The sequence below is a fragment of the Silurus meridionalis genome, chromosome 20 (genome assembly GCF_014805685.1).
Source record: "Silurus meridionalis isolate SWU-2019-XX chromosome 20, ASM1480568v1, whole genome shotgun sequence".
In the NCBI taxonomy this organism is placed as follows: Eukaryota; Metazoa; Chordata; class Actinopteri; order Siluriformes; family Siluridae; genus Silurus; species Silurus meridionalis.
The window spans coordinates 12,518,774-12,529,309 of NC_060903.1; the positions used below are offsets into that span (position 1 = coordinate 12,518,774).

Consider the following 10,536-nt stretch of genomic DNA (forward strand, 5'->3'; position numbering starts at 1 on the left):
ACTAAACAGACTTGTGGTCTGCCACTTAATACGTTCCTGAGGCAACTCAGATTTAACTATATTTCGCACATAAAAAGAATTGCACACGTGTGTACCGAACTAAACAATTTCGGTACAATTGAGAGGCCAAACACTGTGCATTACGAGTTTTAGATGCAGCTGGCATAATTTCGCACCATACGCCAAAACTGCTGCCTGATTTTTAACAATAGGTCCAACAAGGTCCATATTCTGTTTAAATCATTTTACCTCACCTCATTTCCACTTCTTTTTCCATCTCTCTTTCTCTCTCTTGTCTTTTCTTCGGTCCATTCTTCAGGCTGGCTGCATAAAGAGATGAAGGGCAGTAGTCGTACTAACCTGAGAATAAAGAAACGCTGGTTCCTGCTCACCCATAATTCACTGGACTACTATAAGAGTTCAGAGAGAAATGCGCTCAAGCTGGGCTCTCTGCTGCTGAACAGCCTGTGTTCTGTACTGCCACCTGATGAGAGAGTGTACAAAGAGACTGGTTAGTACAAGCACACACACACACACACACACTAGACACATACACAAGTACTAATACAATAACTATAGTAATAATAATGACAGTAAGAATAATAATAATAGCAATTTCCATAACATCTTGCTAAACTCATTTGTAATCCAAATCCAAATAAAGTGTGTGTGTGTGTGTGTGTGTGTGTGTGTGTGTGTGTGTGTGTGTGTGTGTGTGTATATGACTGTGTGTGCACATGTAGGTTATTGGGGACTGACAGTGTTTGGACGTAAACACTCCTATAGGCTCTACAGTAAGCTGCAAAGTGAGGTGTGTCGCTGGGCCAATGCTGTGCAGAATGTCATCGACAGCAAACCACCACTGGACACACACACACAGCAACTCATCCAGGACATTAAGGTAACATACAAGAACAAAAAAAAAACTCACACCTGCAGATAAACAATACACATATGTTCTCCAGTTGTAGAGGAGGACAATATAAATGTTGGAACATTATGCAGGGTTACATCTATGAGGAGGAACATGTAGAATATCTTATATTTCAACAAGAAGAAGGAGATGTTGATGAAATTATTCATTTCCAGAACTATAATTATAGAGACATAATACAATAATGCAAATTTACGACTGCCCCTCGTCTATTATATCTTCATATTTATATATAACATATTGTATCTTTATTTATGTAGAAACAATCTCAAAGTTAATCAAAAGCACAAAAAAAATAATAAAGAGAACTCTTTTTTTTTACATGTATTTCAATATTTATGAGGGGGAAAAAATATACAGAAAGTGTTGAATATATAGAATATAGAATATATAGAATATTGTACATCCGAAAAAGAAAGAGACGTGGTGGTGGAATGAGAAAGTGCAGGAAAGCATAAGGAGAAAGAGGTTGGAGAAACAGGATTGGGATCGACAGAGTGATGAGAAAAAGTAGGCAGGAGTACAAGGAGATGTGGCAGCAGGTGAACTGGGATGTGGCAATAGCAAAGGAAAAGGCATAGGAGGAGCTGTATGTGAAGTTGGACACTAAGGAAGGAGAAAAGCATTCATACTGATTGGCCAGGCAGAGGGACAGAGCTGGGAATGAAGTGCTGCAAGTTAGAGCAATAAGATAAGATAAGATAAGATAAGATAAGATAAGATAAACCTTTATTCGTCCCACAGTGGGGAAATTTCTATGTTACAGCAGCAAGACAAAGAAATAAAAATAGATGCAAATATATATAAAAAAAGAAGAATATACAAAAAAAATAAAAACAGAAATAAAAATAAATAATAATAATAATAATAACAACAAAGAAATAAAAATAATGCAAATATCTAAAAAATAATATACATATACTACAATACCAGTATATATACAGTACAATGTAATAATACAAATAGGAAAAACTAAAGCACGCTTTTTAAGTCATGTTTTAAGGTAGTATTGCACGTAAATTGCGGGTAATATTGCACATAATATTGTACCTGATTCGTTTAATAATATTTCACACAGATAAAGTTATTGCACATCTTAAAAAGTAATAGCAGTGTTGTATGGTGGTGACTGGTTTTACTGGGAACAGCTTTGGTTGTACAGTCTAATAGCAGCAGGGAGAAAAGACCTTCTGTTTTGCTCCTTCAGACACTTAGGATGTATCAGTCTGTCACTAAAAGAGCTGCTCAGCGATGTAACGGTTTCATACAGGGGGTGGGAGGCGTTCTGCAGCAATGATGATAGTTTTGCTACCATCCTCCTTTCTCCCACCTCCTGTACAGTGTCCAGGGGAATCCCCAGGACTGAGCTGGCCTTCCTGATCAGCTTGTCTAGTCTCTTCCTGTCTGCAGTAGATATGCTGCTGCCCCAGCAGACCACTCCATAGAATATGGCTGAGGCCACCACAGAGTCAAAAAAGGTCTTCAGTAGCTCTCCCTGTACTCCAAAAGACCTTAGTCTCCTCAGCAGAAAGAGTCTGCTCTGCCCTTTCTTGTAGATTGCCTCAGTGTTGTCTGTCCAGTCCAGTTTGTTGTTTAGGTGAACACCCAGGTATTTGTAAGAGTCTCCATAAAGGATGGAGATGAAAATGTGTTGACTAGTGAGGAGAGTGTGTTGAGAAGGTGGAGGGAGTATTTTGAGCAGCTGATGAACGAGGAAATTGAGATCGAAGGTTGGATGGTGTGGAGATGGTAAAGCAGGGAGTGGATAGGATTAGTAAGAAGGAAGTGAGATATTAAGAGGATGAAGAGTGGAAATTCGGTAGGACCAGATGACATACCAGTAGAAGCATGAAGAGAAGAGATGTGCAGACCTGCAGTAACTATAAAGTTGATCAGTCACACCATGAAGTTATGGGAAAAAGTAGTGGAAGCCAGGCTGAGAGAAGAGGTGAACATCTGTGAGCAACAGTATGGTTTCATGCTGAGGAGGAGCACCACAAACGCATTATTTGCTTTGAGAAAGTTGATGGAGAAGTATAGAGAAGGTCAGAAGGAGTTGCATTGTGTGTTTGTGCATTTAGAGAAAGCGTTCGACAGGGTGGAGAGAGAGGAGTTGCGGTATTGTATCAGGAAGTCAGGTGTGTCAGAGAAGTATGTGAGGGTGGTGCAGGACATGTATGAGGACAGTGTGACAGCAGTAAAGTGTGCAGTAGGAACAACAGACTGGTTCAAGGTGGAGGTTGGACTGCATCAAGGATCGGCTCTGAGCCCTTTCCTGTCTGCAGTGGTGATAGACAGGTTGACGGACGAGGTCAGACAGGAGTCTTCATGAGCTATGATGTTTGTGCATGATATTGTGATTTGTGGTGAGAGTAGTGAGCAGGTTGAGGAAAGCCTGGAGAGGTGGAGGTACACGCTGGATAGAAGGGGAATGAAAGTCAGTAGGAGTAAGACAGAGTACATGTGTGTAAATGAGAGGGAGGACAGTGGAGTGGTGCGGTTACAGGGAGAAGAGGTGGATGAGTTCAGGTACCTGGGGTCAACAGTGCAAAGTAATGGAGAGTGTGTAAGAAAAGTGAAGAAAAGAGTGCAGGCAGGGTGGAGTGGGTGTCTGCAAGAGTGAAAGGGAAAGTTTATAGGACTGTAGTGAGAACTGCGATGTTGTATGGTTTAGAGACAGTGGCATTGAGTAAAAGACAGGAGGTGGAGCTGTATACAAATGAAGAGGAATTGAATTGAACTATTTGGTGTGATTTTCAGGAGAATTGTCTGAACTCCGAAGTGGTGAATCAGATTTACAAGAGGAACCCGATACTACGCTACACACACCACCCTCTACACACACCATTACTTCCTCTGCCTTATGGAGATCTCCACCACAGCTGTGAGTATCTCATTTAGTCTCAAACCTTCCCCGGTCTCTGAAAGAATCCATCTTCCAGGCTTAATCTTTTCCCTTTTTTCTGTTTACTAGCTGAAAGAGAGCGGAGCTACAGCACGTTGCAGGCTGAAGCGCTGAAACTCTTTTGTACACTTCAGCAGCTCGAGGCTGTGGCCGATCCCGTCTTAATCATTCAAAGCCTTCTGCAAACAGGTCATGACCTCCGACCTTTGCGAGATGAACTCTATTGTCAACTCATTAAACAGACAACCCGGCCCCCTGAGCCAGGTGGCTCCGCCCACATCAGTGGCTGGAGAGTCATAACCTGCATGTGCTGCACATTCAGCCCTGTTTCCAGGAGCATCTTAAAATACCTTAAGTTTCACATCAAGAGGTCAGTGTCTGTGTGTGTGTGTGTGTGTGTGTGTGTGTGTGGGTGGGTGTGTTTCTGTGTGGGTGTGTTTCTGTGTATGTATCTCAGATCATGGAAAGTGAAACCTAAATCTGTTACAGAGGTGGTTGGATTTATTCCTGCACGTTAAACCTATTTATTGAAAGTTTCTTTCTTTTCACATTTTTATTTACGCCATTATTATTATAGTATTCTGTATATTCACTTATATGGAGAAAACCATTAGTTCTATGTGAAATCAAACATTGAGCACCCCTATATAACCGAAATGGTACGATCCCCGTTTCATAACATCTCGACTGTAGAATTGTTAGTCCAATCAGACTTCTCAGAGTATCAAAGTATTGATTTTCTGACTATTTTGGGGTAACCACTGGTGTGTATACATGTGTATGTGTGTATCTGCTGTTATGAATCTTGTTGTTTAATCACTGACTGTAATATTTAGGACACGCGAGTCATTCCCAGGCACAGAGGTGGAGCAATACGCTGCTTTTTCCCAGGAGGCACTAAGGCATGTGCGTGGACGGGAATGTGTGCCATCACACGAGGAACTCAGAGCGATTCTCAGCAGGCAGGAAATGACATCAACTGTATACTGCCATGGAGGTGGATCCTGCAAAATTGCCATCAACTCACACACCACAGCGGGAGAGGTAGTCATTACATACCTGTACTATTTACAGCTTAGTGTTTCACAGTGTTCTTGGGTTCAATTGTATCTTTCTGTATGTGTGTGTTTTTCTAGGTGGTGGATAAGTTGTTAAAGGGACTGGGAATGGAGGATAGCAGGAATATGTTTGCTCTATTTGAACACAATGGCAACACGGACAAAGCCATTGAGAGCCGCACTATAGTGGCCGACGTCCTTGCCAAGTTTGAGCAGTGAGATTTTCTTGCTTTGTTTTACTCTTAAAAAGATTCGCTTTAGGCTCCCGATTGAATTTTTTTACTAACGGTTAGTTTTTTAGTCCGTTTGAGTCACGCAACAGTCGTTTGTTTTATTCTCTCACAGACTGGCAGGAGGAGAAGACAATCAGGGTGGAGGATGGAGGTTTTATTTCAAGCTGTACTGCTTTACAGACACCGAGAGCATTGCTATGGACAGCGTGGAGTTCGCGTTCATGTTTGAACAGGTCTGATTTATTTTTACTAAACATGCTACTGACATAGATTGTAATTATATGAATTATTTCTATGCGCTTTAATGTCCCACTACATAATCGTCTTCATGTTTTTTTCTTTCTGTTTTTAGGCTCATGAGGCAGTGATTAGTGGGCAGTATCCTGCCCCTGAGGAAACTCTGCAGTTTCTGGCTGCCCTTCGGCTGCAGCATCTGTTTGGGGACTACACTACCCAGAATGCACTGCCAGAACTAGAGCAGGTGTTCCCCGTGGCACGTTTGCGTGCTCGTATTCAGCGCTTCACCAGCAGCAGTGGCACAGAGAAGAAGCGAGGCAGTTTCCTGGAGGGCACGCTTAGGCGGAGCTTTAGGGGGTCTCTCAGCAGGAAACAGGGAGAGAACTCTGCTGCAATAGAGGCGTGGTTTCAGGACGAGAAGGCGGAATTAAAGTGCTGTTTGGTGGAGAAATGGAGGAAGCTTCAGGGAATGAGTCGAGATAATGCCATGATCAAATACATGAATCTGGTCAGAGAGTGGCAGGGATACGGCTCCACACTGTTCAACGTCGAGGTGAGTAAAGACGCTCACTCACTAAACTCATCAGCAAACTTATTTTTACTTTTGTAGAGAAATCCTGTGTCAATTCTATTTACAATTATCTCATTTACATAACTGAGCAGTTGAAGTGCCTGCATACGGATCCAGGAATGGCAGCTTGGTGGTGCTAGGATTCAAACTAATGACCTTCTGATCAGATGTTTAATATCTTTACCACTGAGCTTCCTCTTCCCCTTTCAGTCTTCTATCATTAACTTTTTAGCTTCAATTCTGCTGCAATCATGATACAGTGGTGCTTTGGTACTTCAGTCTGTTCAGGTCTTTCACCTGCGCATGTGTACACTCTGCTCAAACACCTCAGGTTCTAATACTTCACTTTGCATGCTAATCCTCGACAACTCATACAAATCGCTAACTAGCTGAGCTGATTGTTTGCTGTGACTCAAACTGAAAACTGTAGCTGCTTCAAACTGTGGAAAATGTAGTCGTGTTGTTGTCTCTACTACGTCCATGCAGAATTTTGCATTTGACACTATGACTAAATATGACTAAAAAACTGTAAAAGAAAAGAAGCGCTTGCTAGTTTTAAGTAGTGAACTTCGAAACCTGTTGATTAAAAATTACATTGAAGTCATGGGTGTGGGATTTTGTTGGAAAATTGTTGGACAATCAATAATATCAATACCAACTCTCAGAAATAAATAAAAACAGCTCATGTCTTATATATTACCTTTCTATCTCTCTCACTCTCTCTCTGTCTCTCTATCAGTGTGTGGACGGTGTGTATCCTGCAGAGCTGTGGTTGGGAGTGAGTCGTAAAGGAGTGTGTGTGTATAAGCAGGGAGAAGCTTGGCCACTGGAGTTTTTCTCCTATGAGGCCATTCTGTCCTTTGGTGCTCCGCAGTCCAACATTTACAAGATCAATGTGGAGGGGCGAGATCTATTCTTCCAAACTAGCCAGGTATGAAACATCTCACATATATCATGTCAAAGAAGCAGAAGTACTGGCTAGCTAGCGTGTTGTCATACTGAATGCTTTAAGCTAGATGCCACAGTACAATACACATTTGACAGATATTCATAACGCTAAATATTTGGTGTAATTTAAATATAGATTTCCTGTTCAGCATAAGTACACGTATAGTTACGTGTACAAATATAAAGCACATGTAAAGTTAGACATTTGGCAGTAAATATGCTAACTTCTGTTTTCCCGCTGCTGAATTTTGGAACCTGATTGGCCAGATGATCCTGGTTCATTTTCTATTGCATTAGCTCTGAGAGAAGATCCGGCTGTAACTCAAATCACAGATTATGCGAATGTACTTTTACATACGTTCTCATTTCATAAAACAAAAAGACGTTGTGTCACATTTTAAATCATTTAATCAGTGATGTTAAGCAGCTGTTTTTAGTGTCACTACTTACATTCATTTAGTAGTTACATTTTAAATTTATGTTGTGTTTTGGGGGATTTTTCCTTAACATGTAAAGTTGTGGTGTTTTTTTCTTTATATTATTTTGGAGAGTGAGTAAAGAGGTTTGTGAGGTAATAACTGTTACAACAAGGGTGATAACAGGAACGATCCTGTTTCCGAGACAGTCCACAACATTAAATACAACTACAAATGGGGGAAAAAATGATGACACTCTGTCCAATCCAAAAAGTAAATGTCTAATTGCTGGAAAATTGCGGTTAAGGGGAATAAAAACACTGTGTTGTGTGTTGTGTTATTGTAAAGAAATTAATAAGTTTCAGGAAAATAGCATAGAATTTGCGTTTGATATATTACCTATTGTTACACCGCTGTTCGAATTCTCAAATCTGATTGGCTGGGAGATGTTCTGTCAGAGAATTTAAATGACAGATTTTTATTATTAATGCACTAGACCTTTATTATTTCTATCTAAACAGTGTACACAGGCACTTGTAGGGGGAACACTGCAAATATTCTAGGGCTGAAAATAATTGGATAAAGCGTCATGTTTACAGCATGCTGTAAAATGATGGTGTATTTATATCATGAATATGTGTGTGTGCATTGATTTGTACGAAGATAGAAAGCTATGAAAGAACGAATACATGTCTAATGGTTTTTTTTGTGCATGTTTGTGTTTAGGTGATGGACATTGCTAAACTGATGAAAGCCTACATCAGCATGATCGTGCAGAAACGTTTCAGCGCCTGTCCGTCCATCAGCAGCCACGGCACACTGTGCAGCAAATGGTGAAGCCTGACCACCTAAGACCTTCCAGCTCTAAATCACGAACACATTCGCAACGCACCGGTACATGGAGCGATGTGAACAGCGGCAAAGCTTGTTGCTTGTTATTCTCATTCAGACATGCGCAGCTTGAAGCCAAACCACTCAGCGGCCTTATTCAGCACTAAGAGGACGTGCGGGAAAGCAGTGCTGTGTAAATCAATACAAATGGCATTCACCTAAAAGTGCCCTATAACCACTCTGCAAGAAAACGTCCTGAGCCACGCTGTAATATGAACCCCATCAGTGTAATCAGTGCCTTTTCAATTGCAGAAGACGCTCTGTAGCGAATATTACCAAAAGTGTTTTTTCCCCAACAGCGTTTCACTGGAGCTCTGCAGGCAGAATCTCCAGCCAAAGAGACTGTCTTTTTTGTTTCGCAAATGCATACACACACACACACACACACACACACACACACACTTTCCCTTTATTCACACTCATGCAAATACATACCTACCCTCAGTGCCGCTCTTAAAAGTGTATGACTTTAATGTGCAATGTTTACTTATACTAAAAAAGTTGTATATTTTAAAATCTTTTTTTGTTACAATATGCTCATGTCCCGAAGCTGCCTCTATATTGTTTTATTTGTAATTTTTTTTTTAAAAAGTACTTTTGAATTGTCCTGCCCTTTTGAGTCCCAGAATCTTAAGAAACACCAGCAATATGCAGTTTGTTTGACATTTCTATGTAATGACGGTAATAGTAAAAAAATGAATAAAAAACAAAACATCTGTGATGAGTGGCACGCCCTTTACAAAAAAACAAAACACACAAAAATGCCCACTCAGACCTTCCTGTAATACACTCTGCTCTCAGGGGCTCTCACTAGAACTGTTACAATTATCAAATCCAAACAACATTTCACATAAATCCATATTTTATTCACAATAGAAAATGCACATACACCAATCAGGTGGAACATTATGACACCTCCTTAATATTTGCTGCCAGAACAGTTCTGACCCATCGAGCATCAACAGCATTAACTTCTTTAGCAATTTAAGCTACCGGAGCTCGTCTGTTGGATCCGACTACACGGGCCAGCCTTCGTTCCCCCTGTGTAAAGCCTCGAGCACCCGTGACCCCGTCTCTCCGGTTTACCACTGTTCCTTCCTTGGAGCACTTTTTTTGACCACTGCAGACCAGGAACATCCCACAAGAGCTGCAGTTTTGGAGATGCTCTGACCCAGTCGTCTAGACGTCACAATTTGGCCCTCAAACTCAATTCCTTACGCTCGCACATTTTTTCTGTTTCTACCAAATAAACTTTGAAGACAAAATGTTCACTTGCTGCATAATATATCCCACAGGTGCCATGATGCAGAGATAATCAAACTTTGTTATAATATAATCATTATAACATAATGTAATAATGTCAATGTTATGCCTGGTCAGTGTATAAGATAATGAAATTTAAATTTACAATTTAAAGGAAATAATAAGTTAATTTTGAATCTGAATGCCGCAAATTGTCTCCAAAAAGTTGGAAAACTGTTAACTGCTGTGTATCATCCCCTCAGTTGGAGGGAAATTGTTGTGGAATATTCTTGGCTGGACAGTTATTGTTTTCTCGGGCAAGGTCATGTGCAGCTTTGGGATCTGCTTAGATGGGTCCTGTTTTTTTGCTGGCAGTTCTGTGAAGGCCAGTGAGGTTTGTGTAACCTCACTTCTTGTTTCTTACATTGGCCTATAACTGGGGGTCCCTGGGGGACCCTTGCACCTTCCCAGTGGTAATGCAAGCAGAATCTCACAATGCTTGGCTGTGATTGCAGCTGGTAAGTATGCTTGAGCTCTCTTCTGACTGACTTGAACTTTTCTCTAGTGTGGTTGAGCTGCTGGATCAGACTTTTCATTTCCTGAATTCTCCATGTTGCCTGTAAAAGGCTTTATTTTTTTGCTTTGTTTGCTCAACTTTGCTTCCCCACTTCCTTTCTGTCTAGCTGGCAGAGTTTCTCAAAGTTTTTTAAGTTTCTTTTTTGCTTCATACTCCATAGAGTTGATTCTGTGTTTTCTTCTCTAGCTTACTAATGCGTCTCTGAGCACATCTTCTGCTATTCAAGTAGGGTACTGTGCTTGTTGCTTACCTCCAGCTGCTCTATAATGTGGGTTGGGGCCTTTGATTTTGGCTGGTGGGTGTAGCTTTGTTTCATGTCAGGTGTTGGGAGTTTTCTTAGAATTACAGTTATTATTGTTAATAATTATAAAGCACAGGCCTTGGGGGGGGGAGTGTCACACCTCTCAGCAATGCCTTGAAAGCATCACCTTGGCAAACAAGGTAAATGGTCTGAGGCACATTGACCTGGTGTGAGAGAGACTGACACGGTTCTTTACATCAACAGTAGGCAAGTTGTTGCAGTA

General features: G+C 41.0%; 1 protein-coding gene across 1 annotated transcript in view; it reads left to right on the forward strand.

Moving 5' to 3' along the window:
• myo10 (myosin X) overlaps nt 1-8,909 on the forward strand; it is an 80,893-nt gene extending 71,984 nt beyond the window's left edge. The window contains exons 32-41 of the mRNA XM_046876193.1: nt 320-511; nt 744-901; nt 3,695-3,818; nt 3,909-4,209; nt 4,676-4,883; nt 4,976-5,112; nt 5,243-5,363; nt 5,483-5,920; nt 6,678-6,869; nt 8,029-8,909. Of these exons, the coding sequence (XP_046732149.1) occupies nt 320-511; nt 744-901; nt 3,695-3,818; nt 3,909-4,209; nt 4,676-4,883; nt 4,976-5,112; nt 5,243-5,363; nt 5,483-5,920; nt 6,678-6,869; nt 8,029-8,139 (1,982 nt within the window). The 3' untranslated portion in view covers nt 8,140-8,909. The remainder of the gene's footprint in view (nt 1-319; nt 512-743; nt 902-3,694; nt 3,819-3,908; nt 4,210-4,675; nt 4,884-4,975; nt 5,113-5,242; nt 5,364-5,482; nt 5,921-6,677; nt 6,870-8,028) is intronic.
• Nucleotides 8,910-10,536: the final 1,627 nt, after the last annotated feature.